Source organism: Neovison vison, chromosome 7 (assembly GCF_020171115.1).
Source record: "Neovison vison isolate M4711 chromosome 7, ASM_NN_V1, whole genome shotgun sequence".
NCBI classification, from domain to species: Eukaryota; Metazoa; Chordata; class Mammalia; order Carnivora; family Mustelidae; genus Neogale; species Neogale vison.
The window spans coordinates 50,190,322-50,212,389 of NC_058097.1; the positions used below are offsets into that span (position 1 = coordinate 50,190,322).

The 22,068-nt window shown below is 54.1% G+C and overlaps 1 protein-coding gene across 1 annotated transcript; it reads left to right on the plus strand.

The window, feature by feature from the left end:
- The first annotated feature begins 529 nt into the window (after window positions 1-529).
- Window positions 530-21,775, plus strand: LRRC4B (leucine rich repeat containing 4B). Its single transcript, XM_044260507.1, has 2 exons — window positions 530-829; window positions 19,928-21,775. The coding sequence occupies exons 1-2, from the start codon at window positions 533-535 to the stop codon at window positions 21,773-21,775; spliced, it is 2,145 nt and encodes a 714-aa protein (XP_044116442.1). The 5' UTR covers window positions 530-532.
- The last annotated feature ends 293 nt before the right edge of the window (window positions 21,776-22,068 follow it).

Sequence of the window (22,068 nt, forward strand, 5' to 3'; positions counted from 1 at the left end):
CCTGTGAGGGAAGCCAGACTCTGGACCCCACCCCCGCCCATAGACTTCTGGACCTGGCATGTCACCCTCTCTCTCTCCCTTCATCTGTTTGTCTCTCTTTCTCTCCCTCCATCTCTACCTCTTTATCTACCTTTCTGAAACCATGCAGAGAACTAAGTTTGAATTGGACTGAGTTCATTACTGGCCAAGTGTCTTGGGCAGACTTTCTCTCCCCACCCCACCCCTGCCTTGGTTGTCAGTTCTGTGAAATGGGTATAATCTTCTGGTCAGGAATGACTTGAGACAGTGCAGGGAGGGCAGGGCTAGTCTTCATCTCTGCGGCCCTCAGCAGGTGGGTCAACCCTCTAGGGGGCTGGGGGAGACCCGTCCTTCAGGTCCTGAGTGGAGCAGGGATGGTGGCAACAGCAGCAGAGAGCCACTGTGGGGGTTGGGAAGTAGGCAGGCCACATGGGGTTCCTGTCCCTCACTGATCCTCTCCCTCTCTCTCCCCCCCACAGCCCCCCGGCGCCCACGCGGAGCATGAACATTGAGGATGGCGTGCGCCCGCAGCTCCCCGTGCCTCCCACTGCTGCCCGGTAGGATGTCCTGGCCCCATGGGGCCCTGCTCTTCCTCTGGCTCTTCTCCCCACCCCTGGGGGCCGGCGGGGGCGGCGTGGCCATGACATTGGCGGCCGGAGGGGGCTCCCCACCGGCCACCTCCTGCCCCGCGGCCTGCTCCTGCAGCAACCAGGCCAGCCGGGTGATCTGCACACGGAGAGAGCTGGCTGAGGTCCCAGCCAGCATCCCTGTCAACACGCGGTACCTGAACCTGCAGGAGAATGGCATCCAGGTGAGCTGGGAGAGCAGCTGGTGGAGGTTGCGGGGGGGGGGGGGTGCTGCCAGGGGAGGCACAGGTGTGGCCGGCTCCTCCTGCTCGAGTTGGCAGAGCCTTCTGGGTGTCCCCTTGGCACTTAGGAGATCTTATTTGCATACTGGGTTTTCTCATGCGAGGTTCCCTGTCTTTGTGCCAGGGTGTTGGGGCTCAGGGGTTGGACCACCTGTCTGCCTCCCACAGTGTAGGACAGGCAAGCCCTTGGCCTGGCCCTGGAGTCATGAGTGTAGAGAGTGACCTTTGCACGAGGCCTCTGTGCTGTCCACACTTCTCCACCCACCATGTGGCCCTGGGATCCTGAGGGCATGACCCTGCACCTCAGTTTCTTCATCTGAAAAATGGGGATGACAGAGCCCCTGCCCCAAGGGGCTGGGTGAGGGCTGATGGGTTTTATACTGGTCAAGGACTTAGAATCTTCTGGCACCTGGCGAAGTGTACAGTGCAGTGTGGAGCTCATGTGCCTGCTTCCCAGAGAGTGTGACATTCAGAGATCTAAGCCTCCCATGTGCCTAGTCCCATGTCGGCACATGGCTGGTGCTCCGATGGGGCACCTGCCATTTGATTCACTGTGACCGTGACTGAGGTGGGCTATAAATGATGCTTGGAGGGCAGAGCTGTGTGTTTTTAAAGGAGGGTCTCTCCTCTACTCTACTGGCATCTGGAGCCCGGTGGGCTCCGGTTGTGGGGGCCGAGCTGTGTGCTCTAAGATGCTGAGCTGCACCCCTGGCTACTAGATGCCAGCAGCAACCCCCCCCCCCACTTCCCCAGATAGGTCCAGATGTGGCCAGATATTCGGGGAGGGGGGCTTGCCCTATCTGAGAACAACCGTCTTAAAGACCTGTGGTCAGTACCCCACATGCAAGCCTCCCCCAACCCCAGCCCATAAAGCCAAGAGAGAAGAGGGCTCCTGTGTGATGTCCAGATCCGGCCTGGAAGCTAACATTCCCCTCTCCCGTGGCACCCCCTGGTCTGTCCCTGGGAGGGAAAGGGGTCGGTGCCCCCATCTCACTGTCCCGGAGAGTCTGGGGTCAGGGCTCCCCTCTGCAGAAGAGAGGGGTCTTTTAGGGGCATGGTGCCAAAGGGGCTGCCCACATCAAGAAGGCTGTCCTACATGGCCATGGGGCTAGCACCAGTGAGGCCAGGGTTGAGGTCCAGAAACAGTAGGGGCCTCGTCCTGTAGTCCCATCCCTGCTCCTGCATGATGGTGGCCTCTGGCTCCAGGCCCACCTCCACGGCAGCGTCCCTGTCCTCCTGGTGTGCTTCCAGTCCACTCCGCATTCCCAAGCTCTAGTCTCAGCCAACCTTCCCCTGACACCTGCAGGGGGTCGACACCCTTGCTTCGTTCTCCCCATCCATGCCCTTGTTCTCTGGACTCTGTTTCCGTTCTTCATTTGTTCGTGTGACATCAACACATGTGCCAGCACCAGCTCGAGGCCAGGCCCTGTTTTTGTCCGGGAGCGGGATGCGCATGGCCCTTTCCTGCTCTGGGCAGCTCACCTTGCAGAAGGGAAGAAACAGGGAACAAATGGGATGGCACGTTTCCGGAAGAGGAGATGTTAGCGCATCAGAAGTACCTCTGTGTGCTGAGTTCCCCCCAGCAGCCCAAGGCTACTGCAGCGTCCCCTCAGCAGAACTGTGCTCTGCTGTGCTTTTCTCTTTGGAGAGCTCAGTGAATGATTCAGGGCAGGGAACGTTCGCTGAGCACCCACAGGGGCCCTGCATGAGGCTCCACCCACAGACTCGTCCTAGCGACCTGAGATGCCCTCCCCCACTCCCATCCGCTCCTACCCCCATGCCCAGTCCAGTCCCACAGTGGCCACCAAGGGGTGCTGGCCTCGGCCTAAAACCCTCTGCAGGCTCCTGGCCTCCAGAATGAGGTCCAAGCTCTCTGTTGTGATGACCAAGCCCAGTGCCGCTGGGCACGGCCTGTCAGCCCAGCCCTAGAGTTGACACCAGTTGTCCTCCTGGGGCTGGAAGTCACTCAGCTCACCACTCTGCCTGAATATGCCTATTTGGCCCTTGGGTCCCAGAAGCAAGCCTCCCTTCGTTGCCTTCCAATCTGAGCCTACAGACTCCCCCTCCAGCCATCTGTGCCCTTGCCCTTGATGCCTGTATTTGTTAAATATCTCTTTATTGTCTTCTGGGTGGGGGCAGTAGTCTAGGACAACCAGGCCTGAACAGCCCCAGACACGGACATGACAAGGAAGTAAATGGTGTGTGTTCAGGATGCTGACGGCTGTGGGAAAAGGAAAGACATGCGGGACAGGGATGGTGGGTGCAGGAGGAGGGGTGGTTAGCTGCAGCTTTAAAGATATGAGGTCAGGGTGGCCTCATGGAGAAGGTGACACTTGAGCAAGAGTTGAAGGTGGAGCCTTATAGAAGGGCCTTCCAGGCAGAGAGGCCTGCAAGTGCAAAGGCCTTGGGGTGGGAGGCTGCCTAGTGTGTGAGAGGAACAGCGACAAGGCTGGTGTGGCTGCAACAGAGTGAGCCAGGGCGAGGATGGTAGGTGAGGCCAAAGTGCCAGATCCTGCAGGGCCTCATGCTTATGGTGAGGACTTGCACTCTTTGAATGAGACGGGAGCCAGGGGAAACTCTGAGCAGAGGAGGTGGGCTGCTGACTTGGGTCTCTTCGGCTGAGGTGCAGGAGGCCTGTAAGTCACATGGATCAAGCGCCAGGGGCCCTGGGTTTGAATCCTGGATCTGCTGTTTTCTTGCTGGTGCAGAATTTGGGAGAGAAATGCCTGGAGCTTGGCTGGGACCAGGCTGGTTGCGGTGGAGGTGGTGAGAAGTGGGCAGATTCTGGGTCTGTTTTGAAGGTGGAGACAACAGGATTTTCCAGCAGAGTGGGTGTGGGAAGAGGGAAGAAAGGATGACTCCCAGGTTTTAGGTCTGAGCTGGTCCCTTTTGCTTGGGCCTGTTTGTGTGTGTGTGTCTGTCACCCGTCTCCCAGGCCTCTGGCATCCATACTTTTGATCCACATCCTTGTCAGAATGTCCACATGGGTGAACTTATTTCTAAGTCAAGCATAGTTCTGCTGTAGGCATGCGCCATGCGCCCCCAAACTGCCTGCCCCCCAGGGAGGAGAGTGTCCTGTCCCCAAGAATGGACACTTGTGAACATTCAGTGGAACGGGCCTCCCCTCGGAGACACCTTGCTGGTGGGGGACGGGAATGAGCCTGCCAAGGGAACCATCAGAGGAACTTAAGGAAATAACTTTTTAATTATCCAAATAAAAAAATGAAAAAAAAAATCACCCCCTAATCCCACCACCTAGATATAAATAGCTACCGTTTATATTTTGCTTTAAAGCCTTCCTGGCCCTTTCCTGTGCCCATGTCAATGGATTTTTAAATTATTTATTACAGAATGAATGCAAATTAATTTAGAAAAACTAGAAAATACACCTAAGTAAAAACACAGGGACAAAAGCCAAGCGGGATTCTACAAACAGGTAATACCCATTAGTATCTAGTGTCCTTCCGCTCAGATTCTCTCTGCGCATGCTCCCAGTGTGTGCCCGGTGGGCAACCCTGGCCAACAGATTCCTGGCTTTTTTTTTTTTTTTTTCCCCACTTTTGGAGAAAGAAATGAAATCACACCATTTGGTACTGGTTTGCAGCTGACTTTAGACCCTGAGTGGGTAACAAGAGCAGCTTTCTCCCTGACACTGACATCGTCTAAAACGTCAGTGCTAATGGCTGCATGGGATCCCAGTGCATGGCCTTCCCATTTCTGCACCTGTCCCTTCTTTCCAGCGTTTGAAGTGATAGAAAGAGCACTGTGGGGGCGCCTGGGTGGCTCAGTGGGTTGAGCCTCTGCCTTCGGCTCAAGTCATGATCCCAAGGTCCTGGGATCGAGCCCCACATCAGGCCCTCTGCTCAGCAGGGAGCCTGCTTCCTCCTGTCTCTCTGTCTACTTGTGATCTGTTAAATAAATAAAATCTTAAAAAAAAAAAAAAAGAAAGGAAGGAAGGAAGGAAAGAAAAGAAAAGAAAAGAAAAGAAACAGCACTGTGGTCAGCATCCCCCAGTGCGTGTTCTTGGAACTTCCTGGAATCTGCCCTTGGGATAAATTCCTAGAAGTAGAATCTCAGGGTCAAAGGGAATATCACAGAGGCACTGCCCCACAAGTCCTGTGTGACCTGCTCCTGAGTGCTGTCCTCCCCACAGTGGCTGGTGCTCCTGAGAGCCATCCTCCCCACAGTGGCTGGTACTTCCCCACACCTGCGTGGGAGTGTGTGCATGCACACACACATACACTCACATGCACACATATATAGAGCCTGACACTAAAGCCCCATAGAAATGGCCAGAGTTCTGGGGATCAAAGAGCCCGCCCTGTCCTGTCCATGGTCACTTGCTTGACATCTGGCTCCACATCAATGGCCAGTCCCGTGAGGGTAGGGGCTACACCGCATTCCCTGCCGTATGCCCAGCCCCGGGAACAGAGCCTGGTGCACAGGAGGTGCTCAGCAGACCTGTGTCTATGGAAGGAAGGCTGGCTCCTGAGCTCCTGGCTTGAGAACTTAGCAGTGTGTGTGTGTGTGTGCATGCACACATGCACGCACAGAAGTGGGGGTTCTCTGTGGTGCCTGCAAGACCCACTGGCCTCTCTAGAATAGTGGCATCCACTCTCAGGGAGGGTTCAAACACTGTTCTGAGACAGGAACTGGGACAACACGTGGTGGCTGTGGCTTTTCTACTGCCCCTAAGGAGCGAAATAATTTTTAACTATCTGCAGTCTTCCATGGGCCCTTTAACTGTTTCTGAAATGGGACAGCGCTCCTCCATGAGGCTGAGGTCCTCTCTGGGCACAGAGGTCTCATGCCTTCTCTTTCCTCCTCCACTGCTTTGTATCCTTGTCCCTGCTCTGTTCCCCTCCTCCCCAGAGTCAACCGTCCTAATGTGTTTACTGTGGATCTTTCTGCTTGTGTGTGTTCTTGCAAAATGCTTATTGTTGCCTTGTGTGCATGTATTTTTAATTTATGTAAATGAAGCTGCATTATAGATGGCTTTCTTTGTCTCATGTTTTCACCCAGCCTGGGTTTTTAAGAGCCATCCACATCGGGGTGTGTGTGTGTACTCTGTTGCTTTAACTGCTACAGAATTCTCCTTGATGGGTGCCCCCTCACTTCCTGCCTTTCACCTCCCAAGTCAGGACAGACACCCAAGAGGCATGGAGTTGCCACCCCAAATTCTTCCTCGATACCCCTTTGGGAGCTGCCTGATAGCATCTCTGGCATACACACTGGGGGAACTGCTGGGACGGGGTCATGCACGTACTTAACCTAACACAGTACTCAGAGCCATGGAGCATTCAGGGAGCTGCCCGGGGTCCCTCGGGGGTCCACCATGAGGTCATGTGGGCGGCGTGTGAGGGCACTTGACAAGGAAGGGTGCCTCTGTCTCAAGAAACCAACCCACCCACCCAAAAGAGGGGCTCAGAGGGGCTTCCGAGAGTGAGGTCAAAGGATAGCGAGAGGGTAGCAGCTCAGTTCTTGGTCATCTGGGCACGAGTTCTTACAACAGAACATCCTGAGTCTATTCAAAACAGAGTTTCGAAGAATATCCAATGACACAGGGAAATGCTTAGATTAGGATCCTGAGCTTTCAAAAGATTCAAGTAGGATGTCCCATGTGTCTTAAACACTGCACGGAAAGCAAAAATAAAACGCAGGGACCACTCAGAACTGCTCAGACTGCCTTCTTCTTCGCACCACTGTTCTGGTGGATGCTGCGTTTCTTCTCGTTCCTTTTAGTATCTAAATTTTCTTCAGTGAGGGCACTGAGTACTTTTTGTAATCAAGGAAAAGTTATACCTAAAAATAATACGGACAAAAGACTGTACAAGCTGAAGATGGATTTGCTCACCAGCTCCCAGAAAAGGGAAGAGAAACCTGAGCACTGACCCTGGGGGTGTGAGTTGCGAGTGCTTTTCCAGCAGGGACCTCTGCATTCGCATGAGGATAGGATTACTTCCCCCATTTCACGGAAGTCAAATCAGACAGCCCCTCCCCTGACTTCTCACTTCTGAGCCTCACACACAGAATCCCATGTCTACACACCTGCTTGTCTGGCTTCTGTTTGCTCCCCGTGGCTGCCGGGGCTCCTTCTTGTCCTACCCCGTAGCCACGGTGCTTCCCCTCTTACCCCTTTATCGTTGGATGATATTCTGTCTGATGAAGTTACCAGGCTCTCTTCCGTTTCCTAGTGATGGGCATTTGGCTGGTTTCTGGTGTGGGGTTCCCCCTCGGCCTGACTCTAGATTTAGAGCCAGCGCAGACACAGGGGAACTCCTTGAGTGCCTTGGGCTTGGGCCGGACCGCACACCCCTGGCACTGTCAGCGAGCCACACAGTTGCTGGAGTCCAATGCCAGCAGAGCTCAGTCCCCCAGGTGTCCCACCTGTCACCTTCCTCAACTGAGCCTGCCTAAGACAGAACCCTTCAGGACTCAGCCCTGCTGGCCCCCTGCCCCTCCCACTCAGCTCAGGCCTTCATGCTTGGTGTTCCCTCTTTCTGGAATGCTCTCCCACTCTTCTTCCTAGGGCACATTATCGAACCCGTCTGGGTTTCAGTTTCATCATCAGGGAAATGGGGATAATAACAGAGCTGCTGAGAAATTCAGCGCCTTTGCTCTTTAGACAAGAATGTACTGAGTGCCACTGTGTGCTAGTAGGGGATGCTGGTCACATGGGGGTGCAGCGTCACACGAGGCAGCGTATATATATTTACTTAGGAGGACCGAGCAGGGGCCCCTGGCATGTGGCCTGCTGCTGAGCAGCTCTAGCAAGTGTTGATGGTGACACCTTTGTCATGGTCGCGTTGGTCTTTCCTGACTCAGGGAAATGTCTCACCCTCAGAGGTGCCTTCCCTGAACTCCCGGTAAGATCAAGGCCCCCTGGTCCCCATGGCACCCCGAATGTACTAATCACACGTGTGCACACTTGTCAAGTCACCACTGGCCCAAAACGCAACCATGAAATTTAACAAATCAGAGAAAGTCTTGCCATCTTGCAGAGCCGTGTGGCCTTCCAGGAGAGGGACAGGTGGGGGTCCCCATGTTTCTGCTGAGTAGCTGAGGCCTGAGAGACAGAAGAGCCATGTCTCCGCCTCCATTAATTACATCACTTCTCTGAGCCCACCTCTCGCCTGCTGCGGGGGGGAAGAGGGGTGTGTGTGTGGCCCCCAGCCATGCTCCAGTCTCCATCCACAACAGCCCTGTAAGTCCTGTTCTTACGCCATTTCATAGGCTGGGGGGACTGTGGTATAGGAGAGGAAGGTCAGTGTGCCGGAGACCACAGTTCGGAGAGGAACTGGGACTTAGCCCAGGCAGTCTAGCTAGAGAGCTGGACTTTTTCAACACTATTCCAGACGTTGCTTAATTCACAGTGATCTGGACTCTCTGTATCCTTGGTGATACAATCACAACAGGGTATTAGAGTCCTGACTCTGTCCTCACAGCCAGCCCCTGCTCTGGCCTTATCCTTGCACATCAGGACACTCACGCCAGCTTCTTCCAGGCCTGCCGTCCACAGTCAGGGTCACTGCATCATCCCTGGACTCTAAACTGGCTCGTGCTCCCCTTGCCGCAAAGACCCTTCCCAGGTTGGTCTGTCCTTGTCCCAGCCACACCACACTCGGGGCCACCCTCTGCGGGGCCCAGACACTGCCTAGCTCTGCCCTTCCATCCTGGGGGGAAACAGACCTTGACCTTGAAGGGCCACAGCCAAGTTCCCTTCCTCGTGGGTTCCAGATATTTAGTGTAATCCTCAGAACTATGACACCATGAAGGGAGTCTCCTCCCCACACGGAAGCAGGCTCCATGCTGGAAGCTACCCTGAGACCATGAGTCCCTCTCCCTGCATGGTCTGCCCCTCCTGTGTCTGCCTGGCCCTGGCTTGTCAGTCTGCGGCCCCTTGTTCATGTCCCTCATTCCTTTATTGAGCAACTACTGTGTGCCAGGCTCTGCTGTAGGTGCAGTGAAGGGGACCTGTGCTATGTGCTCCTGATGGAGGTGGGAGCTGAGCAAAGAGTGGGGGGCGGGCAGAGGCAGGGAGCCTCCCTGGGAAGGAGGTGTTTGACCACCCCCCAGCCTTCTCTTAACCCCACCACTCACTGCCTTAGGCAAAGCTGGGGTGCACTTAGCTCCTGATATAGATCTTACCTCCCCTCCCCAGGCATTATCTGCATCCAGACTCACATGCCTGTCCAGGCTGGGGGTAGGGATGCAGAGGTCAGGAACAGGCCAGACTCCACCAACAGGGCAGGGCTTGGCCCAGGAGGCCTCCTAGATGGATGAATGGGAGGAGATGACGGGAGGGCAGGGGAGAGGGGAATAGGCCGGGGTGAGTGGACATACTCTTGTGTGAATGGGGCCGGCATCTGAGAGGAAGAGGCACGCACGGGGCAAGGATGTCTAGGAGGCCTTAGCAAGAAGGCTTTTTCTTTTTTTTTTTAAGAGAGCCTTGGGTGACTAGTGCCCTGAGCAGGTGCAGAGGCTGGGATGGTGTTCCAGGAGGGGAGAGCATGAGCCCAAGTGTGGAGGAGGAGGAGGAGGAGGAGGAGAAGGAAAGTGACAGGAGCTCTCAGGCACTAAGCTCCTAATGTGTAAAAAGGCAGTTCATCCTCTCACCAATCCTAGGAAGTAGATTTTATAATCCCCATTGCACAGATGGGGGAGCAGGCCTAAACTTGACCCCCAGTCGCAGAGGTAGTAAATGGTCAGCCATCAGGACTCCAGCGGTGTGCCAACAAAAAGGGTCGGCAGGGCTGGGGCAGGCACAAAACAAGTCTAAGTCTGCCCCGGGTACTAAGGAAAAGAGCAGTTCGGGCTCTCTCCTCTTGGGTTGATAGTGGGGGCCGCTGAACTCTGGCCAGAGCCCTTCCCCACCCACCGCTTGTGCAGCAGTGGAAGGCCAGCCTGTGGAGGCTGAGAGGTTGGCTCCAGCCGCCCTCACCCAGCATGGTTCCTGGAAGGTGGAGCACAGAGCCTCTGGGCACCTGCCGGTAGAGCTCAATGCCAGCATGACCTGGAAACTTCTAGCAGGTTTAGAACTTGTTTTGGGGCAGCAAAGGTGTAAGGTTGACAGAAACAATTATGGATTTCACTGAAGGAGGAGATGCTGTGTTCTAAATGGCCACTGTACCCCTGGGCTGTGCTGGGTTACTGTGATGCAGGCTTGTTCTCACCTAGTCCTCAGGACTCCTGTGCCCATGTTACGGAGGAGGACACTGAGGCCCCAAGAGGCTGAGTCTAGGCCCACGTGGCTCAGTGCAGGAGCACCCAAGCTTGCCAGATTCCCTCAAGGGGATCCCAATTGAAAAGAGAGGCACAAGGCCCTTGCCACAGGGAAGGAGGAACTACAAGAAGTCATCACAAAAGCACTTGGTACAGAAAAACTACAATGTTTTTTAAATTGTGCATGCAAAGAACTAACACAAGAAAAGACAGTAAGCTACTAAACTTTGTTATCAGTTCATACATTCAAAATGTAGAAAAACAATCTATCTTCATAGCCTTAAGGTGAACAATTCACTTAATCATTTCCTACCACAGTTAAATTTTTAATAAAGGATTTCTTGATGGTTTATTTTCTTAAAAACCCCAACAGAATGCAGTGGGGCTTTTCAGTGTTAGTTATGTTTACCTACCATAGCTGAAGCGGAAAGTCCCCTAAAGAACAGGCCAGCTTCCAGGATGACAGGAGAGGAGAGGCTCCCCCTCAGGGTTGGGAGTGGTTGTCAATGGATCACCCTCCCTTGCCTAACTGGCATCCATACCCTTGTCACTAAGCACAGAGTCAGGCCCATGTGGAGGAGGACTCAGCTGAAGGAGTGAGGGGCTATGGGTACTTGGCTATTAGGTGCCTGTCAGAAGCGAGACCCCAGGACTACCTCCTCTGCAACATCACAGAACATCAGTGTCCTTCCAGGCCCAACATCAGGCCAGGAGGACCAGGGGAATTGCCCTCTCCAAGAACCAGTCCCCACTGCGTCCATCCTCCTCTGGGCCAGTGGTCACAAGAGTGCCGGGGTTTAAGATTATCTGCTGGGGTTGGGGGGATGTCAAACTGTGCCCTGGAGCGGCCCACACCTGCCTCTCCCCCTGCAGGCAGGGCAGCACCTGTGAGCTGTTTACACCATGGCCACTCAAATGATCATTTGCATAATTATTATGTTTAGTGTCCTCCCCACTTGAGGTCAGGCTCTGGGAAGTCAGGGCTGTGTCTTTCTTGTCCACAGCTGGATCCCCAGAGCCCAGCAAGATACTTGACACATAGCAGACACTCAAAGAATATCTGTCAAATGAGCAAATCAACACGTGGGTAATGGCTGAATCATGAACAGGCACCACAGCTCAAAGAATACATCAAAAACAACAGAGAGCCCAGCCCTCTTGGCTCAGGGTGGGTGGACACGATGGAGACTTCATATTTAGTCAGACTGAGGAGAAGCAGACTTCAAGTCTTGGTTCCACTACTTCAGAGCTATGAGACTGAAGGCAGATTAACTTTTCCTCTCTGCAGTAAACTATCAAATATGAGGGGAGACAGAGACATGTGGCCAACAACCCCCACGTGACAGGATTTCCACAAGAACTAAGATCACCACCTTGGAGCATTTAGTACAGGGTCTGGTACACAACAGTCACTAGCAAGTAATGGCTTTGCCCTTCTGCCTCATTGGGAACCTGCCCAGGATGACACTGTTTCAGAGTAGGGATGGATCAGCCTTGTACTGTTTGGGAGGAGAGGAGAGGAACTGGCCAACAGTGGTCTTCAGGTATGCATGTTAAATTTTAAGGGTGACCACTAAAAGAAGAGAAAGGGAAAATACATAAATTCTAAACTAGAGGGGCGCCTGGGTGCCTTAGTCAGTTAACTGTCTGCATCGGCTCAGGTCATGATCCCAGGAGCCCTACCTTGGGCTCCCTGCTCAGCATGGAATCTGTTTCTCCCTCTGCCTGCCATTCCCCCTGCTTGTGCTCTCTCTCACTTGCTCACTCTCAAATAAAATCTTTTATTAAAAATTATAAAATAGTAGATAAGGGAAATGGAATAAGGAAATCAATGAAAAAGATGACAGGGAAGAGAAAGAATAGGCTGCAAAAAGTCAGGCAAAGAAAAAGCACAAAATAACAGAATAATTCCCAACATACTAGTAATTATAATAAATGTAAGTGGACTAAACTTCCAGTTAAAAGACAGAGATTTTTAAGACTATATTAAAAACGAAATCCAAAAGACACACCTAAGACAGCAGGTCAGTATGGATGAAAACAATTAAGATGGCAAATGTTAACAAAAAACAGTTAGTTGGAACCAGTTATATCACTGAGGGTTTCAACACTTTGGCATTGTCACCCAGGCCAAAAGGTGTGCAGGCGCACATCAACTAACACAACTGGGGTGCTCTCCAAATCAGACCCTTGTCCATTCTGGCCCATTCACTCAACACACTTGGCTGACGGTGGCCAGGAACTAGGGGACAGGGAATGTGGAAACCATCCAGATGGTGTCCACTTATAAAGACTCAAAGCCTAGCCAAGGAGAAAGATGGATTCATTAAGCCAGTATGGTAAGAGAATGTGCGTGACACATTAGTGATCAGGGAAACACAGGGGGCTTACTGGGGGAAGGCAACTGAAATTTCTCAGAGAACAAGGATGAGGATGGCATCCCAGGCAGAGGGCATAGCCTATGCAAAGGCAGAGATGTTGGGCACAGCACAGCAAGCGTGTGGAACTCACACATCTCCCTAAGGCTGGAGTAGAGGAGAGGCACTGGAACAGTCAGTCCTACAGGGCCTCTGACCCCAGGTTGAGAGTGATAGGGAGCCACAGGAGGACTGTGAGCAAGGATGTGATGGTGTCTGAATGACATGTTAGCCAATGTAGAAGAAAGATGCTGAGGAAGAAACTGGATGCCCGGACTTGGACAAATGGTCATGATCACTATGAGCTGAATCAAAATTTTTAAATATATATATTTCTGCATGCTTGCCATGTCCTAAGCACTCTAGATCTTGTCCAAGTCTCACGGTGATCCTGCAGTATCTGTGAGGAAAGTGGGCTCAGAGATATTAGGACACTCGCCACAGGTCACACAGCTGGTCAGCAGTGAAGCCAGAATTCAAACCCAGACCCAGCAACTCTCCTCTAGGCTGTTCCCCAGGCATCCTGCAGAGGAGGGAGAACTGACTGGAATCCTGGTAAAAATAAAAGCCCTCACTATTTAAAGCAACCCAACAGCACATCTTCAATAAAACCAGGCTTCCCTTTGCAGCAACACCCCCGTCCTGCTTAGCTCTCAAGTACATTAGTAAAGTGATTGGAGGGACCCAACCCCCCTTGGAAATGCCCCTCATCTCCCTTCACACATGCCCTTCCCATCACTTCTGAGACAAAGCTCACAGAGCAGGAGCAGCCTCTGCCAGCAAGCACCTTAAGGACATATGGACATACGATAGTTGTGGTCTCTCCATCCAGAGGACCAGGAAGATGTGGGCTGGAATCCCAGCTGTGTACTTCCCAGTGGGCACGGTGGGATTCCCTACTGAGTCACTGGACCTCACTGAGCCTCGGGCTCCAGGTACACACCGCAAGTCTGCAGCATCCTCATTGTGTGACTTCACTGAGCCAGTTCCCTCTCTGAAAAGTAAGCCTGACAATAGTCTGCCTTGCAGGGCTGGTGGGGGACAGCTGAGGTGACAAACGAATGCCCAGCCCAGAGCCTGGCATTTGTCACCTCGTCTCAGTGAGCACCTGCAGTGCCAAGTCCTGTGCTGAGCAAATGTCAGCGATTCCCTTGAGTCTCAGGGACAACTGTAAGGTCGACATCACGATGCCCTTTCACGAGTGCCCCCCCATTTGCACCTTCAGAACTGCTTTATCCCCATGCAATAAAAAGCAGTGGATGAATGAATGAATAAGGGACATTTGGGTTGGCTCCAAGGGAGTGAGCAGGAATTTTCCAGGCAGACAAAAAGTGAAGGACATTCTGAGAAGAGAGCAGCATAAGCAAAGATAGTTCTAGGAGTGGTTATTGACTGAAATGTCACCAGAGTGAGGATTGCCAAGGGCAGGGGGCTGTGCAGAGGGGAGGGGAGAGGCGAGCAGAAGTCAGCCAAGCAGGGCTGAATTTCCTCTGAGAGCACTGGGGAGCCAAGGAGGGCTGCAGGCCTGCCTTCCACCAGGAAGCTGGGCTTAGGAGTGGTTATTGACTGAAATGTCACCAGAGTGAGGATTGCCAAGGGCAGGGGGCTGTGCAGAGGGGAGGGGAGAGGCGAGCAGAAGTCAGCCAAGCAGGGCTGAATTTCCTCTGAGAGCACTGGGGAGCCAAGGAGGGCTGCAGGCCTGCCTTCCACCAGGAAGCTGGGCTGGGGGGCTGCACTGTGAACAGGGACCCTGGAAGGGGGGAGGAGCAGATGGGCACACAATGCTTTCCTGCTCAGCTTGCAAATGGGTTCCTGGGGAACTGGGGAGGCCCCAGAGCTAAGTGCCATGGAGACTAGGTGAGGGCGAGTTGTCTCTGGCCCCTGGACCAGCAGCCCTTTTGTTCTGGATTTCTAGGTCCAAACTCTCAAGTCTAACCTTTTAAGAGCCCACCCCATTCTCCCCCTGGTGATTAGTGATGACGGGATCCTCCTCCTGAAGCTGCAGTCGTCCTTACTATTATTTTAATAGAACCTGCGAGTGAGTGAGGGCCTGCTTTGTGCCTTGCCAGCATTTCCCAGGGCGATGATAAAAGGCACCCTGCGAGGAGGGTTCTGTGCTTGTGATGTTTGGGAAACCCAGAGTGGAGCAAAGTGGAACCGTCCTTCCCCATAGGACTTCTTGGACTTTAAGCTCACAGCAGTGGCACCTCCAGGAGGGACTGTGCGGCTCCAGATGCGTTTGATCAGGGAAGCTTTTTGTTGCTGCTGTCGGATATCACCTCATGGGATTAGCCCGGTCTCCCCCGTGGGGACCACAGGAGCCAGGTCCCAGGGCCTCTCAGGGTCCTGGGGCTGTGGCCCCAGTCTTGGGTACACACCCTGTTGCCTGGAGAGACCCCAGGCCAGCCCTCCTCGAGGCCATCCTGCCAGTGTGTTCTGCTCCTCCCCCTGAATTCCCCCACCTCCATCCCAGATCCTGCAGGTGCCACCAGAGAGCTTTAGACCAGATTCCTTCATCTGATAGCATTTACTGGGGTTTAGTCCCACTCTAAAAGTTAGCCATGTTCACTGCAGGAAATTAGAGAAGGCAGAAGCGTATTAAGGAAAATAAGTAATTGACCCTGACAATTCCATCTCAATGTCCCAAAGGAGGTATCACCCTGGAAAATAATTCTAGATAGCCATGAAATTTGTTTTTGAAGCATGTATCATGAAATGGGAAAATACATTGTAATACTATTTTTTTAAGTTTCATTTTTATTTAAGTAAAAAAAAAAAATTTTTTTTTCATTTTTATTTAAGTAATCTCTACTCCCAAAATGGGGCTCGAACTCATGACCCCGCGATCAAAGAGTCAGACACTCTACTGACTGAGCCAGCCAATCGCCCCTACAGTGTAATACTACTACTAAGGGAAATTCAGGGCCAAGGAGGAAATATCATGTCACCAAAATTTTGTGAAATATAAAAAAGGTGAAAAAGAGATATATTCCTGCATTATATGCAGGAAGAAAAGATTAGAAGGATGTATACCAAATTGTTAACATAAGTTAATATAAGTAGAGGTACTTTGGCTCATTTTTCTTTTCCTCTCAAGACTTTTTCCTGAAATTAGTATATACTACTTTTTAAAAAGATTTTATTTATTTGACAGAGATCACAAGTAGGCAGAGAAGCAGGTAGAGAGAGAGGAGGAAGCAGGCTCCCCACTGAGCAGAGAGCCTGATGCGGGGCTCAATCCCAGGACCCTGGGATCATGACTTGAACTGAAGGCAGAGCCTTTAACCCACTGAGCCAGCCAGATGCCCCAGTATATATTACTTTTATCATGGAAGGAGGAAGGTATATGGAAATCTGCTTTGTTATTCTATCTAATGTCCACTGAGGCCCTGCCTGCAGGAGATTTGAGCTGATGTCCCTTCCGGGTCCCTACTCTGAGCTGGGTGTTTCCCCCAAACTCCATCCCACTAGAAGCCATTCACATGATCTGAGAATCACAAAGTTCTAACAGCCCAAATGTAGCTCATTTCTCCTTTTCACCCTGAGCGCACAACGACTCCTTCCTCAGGCCAGGTGTCCAGGGCTTTTCTCAGGAATCTGGTTTCCATGGGGGGAAGGGCCCAGGGCAGCATTCTGAGCCCTGGAGGGGGCCTGGACTCTGATGATAAGGGCACAGACAGCTGTGGCAGGGGCCAGGGAGTGACAGTATGGGAGCTGGGTGTCGAAGGACAGATGGCAGGAGGCCATAAAGAGGGGAAGGTCTTCCTGGCAGAGGGAACAGCAAGTGCAGAGTCCCAGAGGCTGTGTTCTGGGACCTGCCAAGAGCAGGAAAGGGCAGAGGGGGTGACGCTGGAAGAGGAAGGGGAGATCTCGCCAAGCCCATCGATGCCACTGGAGGGCGGAGACTGGGTCTTATTATGGGATGGCACTGTCGGAGTCATTCCTGGTCTGCATCAGTATGGAGTGGAAGAAACCTGCACTGGGAATAATGGGGTTCCTGGAGGGACCGGGGGTGTGGGCATAAACAGGAGTCTGGGGCCGGATGTCCAGGTGGGAGAGGAGAAGGCTGAGTGGGGCTGGGCCATGGGATGAAAAGGAAGGGATGGGGCACTGAGTCAGCGAACAGAGGGGTGGTGAGGGACTGCTGGGCCCCAGTGTGTCAGGCTCACGTCTCTGATTTTCAGTTAAATGGAGCAGTAAGGGGTTCTCTGCCCCAAGAGCCACCCTCCTCAGGCTCTGATCCCAATGGCACACAAGTTACCGAACATCAACAACAAGAAGCCCCCCCGCCCCGCACACTCTGTAGTGATCACACTGTGGCCTCCAAAGTGGCTCTCATTCTCCCTTCACAGCCAGCCCTGCATGGGAGGCCCAGAGAGTCCAACCAGCAGGCCCCATAGCCAGGAGAGAGGGGAATGGGACAAGAACTGGGCTCTGTCTTCACGGTGCATCTGATGTCCCAGCCACTGGCCACCTCTGTGGGCCTCCATTCCTGCCTTTCAGAAACAGGCACTAACAGTCCTAGTTCAAAAAGCTGCTGGAGGGGCGCCTGGGTGGCTCAGTGGGTTAAAGCCTCTGCCTTCAGCTCAGGTCATGGTCCCAGGGTCCTGGGAACGAGCCCCACATCAGGCTCTCTGCTCAGCAGGGAGCCTGCTTCCCTTCCTCTCTCTCTGCCTGCCTCTCTGCCTACTTGTGATCTCTGTCAAATAAATAAATAAAATCTTAAAAAAAAAAAAAAAGCTGCTGGAGGATAAAGTGCAGCTGGAGGATAAAATGCAGCTGTATTCACAAAGCGTCCAAGACGCAAAGAAGCACCTGGTAACCTTCTCGTCCTAACACAGTGGCCACACTGGCCACACGGGGCCACTGAGCGCACGGGCCGTAAACCACGTGTGCAAAGACTGCAAAAAGAGGATAAAATAGTTCCTTCATAGTTCTCATCTTGATTACACGTTGAAATCATAATATTCTAGATATATTGGGTTAAATATATTATTAAAATTGATTTCACCTGTTTTGGTTTTCTTTTTTTTAATGTGGCTTCTAGGAAATATAAAAGTAATATGTAGTTCACATTGTATTTCTGCTAAATAGCCCGGACATAAGGTGGCTATTGTTAGTCTGTGATTATGACAGTGTCAGGAATATTATTGTTCCTTAAGCTGGGTGCCTCTCAGCTAGTCTTTTTAAAAAATAAATTTTCACTTGTTTTTTTTTTTAAGTAGGCTCCATGCCCAGCATGGAGCGCAACACAGGACTTGAATTCACGACCCTGAGATCAAAACCTAAGCTAAGATCAAGAGTCAGACGCTTAGCCACTGAACCACCCTGTCGCCCCTAAAAAAGCTTTTAAAAATTCTTTTCTACTTAGGATAAAAGTAATTTGGGTTCATTAAAGAAATAAGTAAATAGGGATTGCTCAGTGGGTTAAGCCTCTGCCTTCAGCTCAGGTTATGATCTCAGGGTCCTGGGATCGAGTACCGCATCAGGCTCTCTGCTCAGTGGGGAGCCTGCTTCCCCCTCTCTCTCTGCCTGCCTCTCTGCCTACTTGTGATCTCTGTCAAATAAATAAATAAAATCTTAAAAAAAAGAAAGAAAGAAAGAAAGAAGTAAATAAAAAATTGCCCATAATCCCCGACAGCTGGACTTCACTGCCAAGAAGAGCCTGGAGTACGTACTTATGGTCTTTTCTTGGTGCGTATATGAGTACACCTAATTCCTCAGCTTCTTTTTAAAATTCTACAAAGTCACAGGCGCCTGGCTGGCTCAGTCAGTGGAGGGCGCAACTCTTGATCTCAAGGTTGTGAGTTCGAGCCCCACACTAGGTGTAGGGATTATGTAAATTCAAACTTTAAAGAAAATAAAATCCACATAGTGTATACTCTGGAGTTTTCTATTCCCCCCCACCCCAATATTATAACGCAAGCACTCCCCAGGGCATTAACTAGCCTTCAGAAAAGCCATCTGAATGGTCACACATTCATGGTCGGTCACACCTCAGTGCACCCGGCACTGGGACTACTAAGGAGAATCTGGTAAGATTCTGCCTCCCATGCCCATCCCAGCACCGCCCCTCCTGCGGCCCCTTGGGCCCTACCTGGAGAGGCTGCAGCCAAGCTCAGGGGTTAAGAGCGGGGTCTCTGGAGTCCCCACAGACTATGGTCATTCCCCTGAGATGACCTCAGCCGGATAGCAAGTCTGTCATCTCCTTCTGTGTGACCTTGGGCAAGTCACTGCACCTCTCTCTGCCTCCCGCTAAGATGCAGATAATTCATAATCCCTCCTGTGAAACCCTTGAGGCCAGATGTTCTGACATCTGCTGGTAAAAGGTGAGGCCCTAACGTCCAGCACATATTTTATACTCCCCCCCGCCCACCGCTACCTCTTAGCAAGTGTGGGACTATTTCCAGAGTAAAGTGTTTTAACAGTCTCATGAGTGGGCTCAATAAAAAACTCTAAATTAGCTTCACGTGAGTTCTGATCAGGTTGTACCACCGTATGGCATTTGGTGCCAAAGTTAGGGAAAATCTTCTGGTTTTTGGAGCTTTATGGATTTCATAGTCCCAAATATTAAGTACCTACCTCATAGGGCAGTTTGGTGGATTAAATGAGCATTTAGAATGGTGTCTCGTGCCAAAGAGGGGCTCAGTGTCTGTTAGCTGTTGGTGTGAGCGTTTTTAATCTTTTTTTCCTGAGGTGTAATTTACATATAACAAAATGCCCCTGTTTTCCGTACAGTTTGGGAGCTTTGGCAGTCTTATTCATCCAGACAGCCACCACCCCAGCTGAAAACCTTTCCATCACCCCAGAAGGTTCCCTCGTGCCCCTTGCCAGCCTGGCCTCCACCCCTGACCCTGCCACACTCAAAGACGACCGCTTAGCATAGGTCAGACGCGGGACGGACACGACCCTACCGCTGGCGCGCCTTCGTGTCCGGCTTCTCTAGCTCAACAGGACGCCCGCTGCTGAGAGCGGCCGTGTGTAGGGACAGTTGCTTCCTCCTCGGCTGCTGCAGTTTTCTCCGGAGCGCGCACACAGTGTGGGTCCCTGAGCGGCGGACAGACCTTCGGGTCGTGTCTGGTTATGCCGCAGTGAACACAGGGTCTGTGAGCGCCCGCCGCAAACCGGAGAAGGACTACCGCCTTCCTCTCCCGCCGGGGAACCACGCAAGAAGAGGCGCGCCCAGGGGTGCGTCACGTGCGTCAAGTGTGTTGCATCTGCCTCGGGGAGAAACAAAGGGTTTCCCAAGGTAGTCTTAGGGGTTACAGGCCCCGGGGGGCGGGGCGCGGCTCTGCACTTGCGTGGGGGCGGGGGGGGGCGTGGTGTGCTGGGTGCAAGGGACTCTGACCTGATTAGCCGCCCCAGGGGCAGCGCTGATAGTGTTTCCTCTCCCCCACCGCAGGTGATCCGCACCGACACGTTCAAGCACCTGCGGCACCTGGAGATCCTGCAGCTGAGCAAGAACCTGGTGCGCAAGATCGAGGTGGGCGCCTTCAACGGGCTGCCCAGCCTCAACACGCTGGAGCTGTTCGACAACCGGCTCACGACGGTGCCCACACAGGCCTTCGAGTACCTGTCCAAGCTGCGGGAGCTCTGGCTGCGCAACAACCCCATCGAGAGCATCCCCTCGTATGCCTTCAACCGTGTGCCGTCCCTGCGGCGCCTGGACCTGGGCGAGCTCAAGCGGCTGGAGTACATCTCGGAGGCGGCCTTCGAGGGCCTGGTCAACCTGCGCTACCTCAACCTGGGCATGTGCAACCTCAAGGACATCCCCAACCTGACGGCCCTGGTGCGCCTGGAGGAGCTGGAGCTGTCGGGCAACCGGCTGGACCTGATCCGCCCGGGCTCCTTCCAGGGCCTCACCAGCCTGCGCAAGCTGTGGCTCATGCACGCCCAGGTGGCCACCATCGAGCGCAATGCCTTCGACGACCTCAAGTCGCTGGAGGAGCTCAACTTGTCCCACAACAACCTGATGTCGCTGCCCCACGACCTCTTCACGCCCCTGCACCGCCTGGAGCGCGTCCACCTCAACCATAACCCCTGGCACTGCAACTGCGACGTACTCTGGCTGAGCTGGTGGCTCAAGGAGACGGTGCCCAGCAACACGACGTGCTGTGCCCGCTGCCACGCACCCGCCGGCCTCAAGGGCCGCTATATCGGTGAGCTGGACCAGTCGCACTTCACCTGCTACGCGCCGGTCATCGTGGAGCCGCCCACGGATCTGAACGTCACCGAGGGCATGGCAGCCGAGCTCAAGTGCCGCACGGGCACCTCCATGACCTCCGTCAACTGGCTGACGCCCAACGGCACCCTCATGACCCACGGCTCCTACCGCGTGCGCATCTCCGTCCTGCACGACGGCACGCTCAACTTCACCAACGTCACCGTGCAGGACACGGGCCAGTACACGTGCATGGTGACGAACTCGGCCGGCAACACCACCGCCTCCGCCACGCTCAACGTCTCGGCCGTGGACCCCGTGGCGGCCGGCGGTGCTGGCGGTGGGGTCGGCCCGGGCGGCCCGGGCGGCGGCGGCGGCGGGGGCGGCAGCGGCGGCTACACCTACTTCACCACCGTGACCGTGGAGACCCTGGAGACGCAGCCGGGAGAGGAGACCCTGCAGCCGCGGGGGACGGAGAAGGAGCCGCCGGGGCCCACGACGGACGGTGTCTGGGGCGGGGGCCGGCCCGGGGACGCTGCCGGCCCTGCCTCGTCATCCACCACGGCGCCAGCCCCGCGCTCCTCGCGGCCCACGGAGAAGGCGTTCACGGTGCCCATCACGGACGTGACGGAGAACGCCCTCAAGGACCTGGACGACGTCATGAAGACCACCAAGATTATCATCGGCTGCTTCGTGGCCATCACGTTCATGGCCGCCGTGATGCTCGTGGCCTTCTACAAGCTGCGCAAGCAGCACCAGCTCCACAAGCACCACGGGCCCACCCGCACCGTGGAGATCATCAACGTGGAGGACGAGCTGCCTGCCGCCTCGGCCGTGTCCGTGGCCGCCGCCGCCGCCGTGGCCGGCGGGGGGGGCGTCGGCGGGGACAGCCACCTGGCCCTGCCCGCCCTGGAGCGAGACCACCTCAACCACCACCACTACGTGGCGGCCGCCTTCAAGGCGCACTACAGCGGCAACCCCAGCGGCGGGGGCTGCGGGGGCAAGGGCCCCCCAGGGCTCAACTCCATCCACGAACCTCTGCTCTTCAAGAGTGGCTCCAAGGAGAACGTGCAAGAGACGCAGATCTGAAGCCGCCGGGCGGGGGGGTGGAAGGGGCCGCCCCGGGGCTCGGGCCACACCAGGACCCTCCCCGCAGCCCCGCCCCCCCCCCCCCCCGCGCTGGCGCCCGGACCTCGCAGGGAAGGTCGGGGAAGGAGGGGTCGCAGCCCCGCCCGCGTTCGGACCCCAGGTGGCTCACCCCCGCCCCCCGCGAGGACAGGGCGGGGCTCCGGGAACCGGGCCCCCAGCGGTTCTGGCCGCACCCTCCCAACCCAGGCGAAGGGAGGGGCTGCGGGATTCCGGAGAAGTGGCTGGAACCCTCC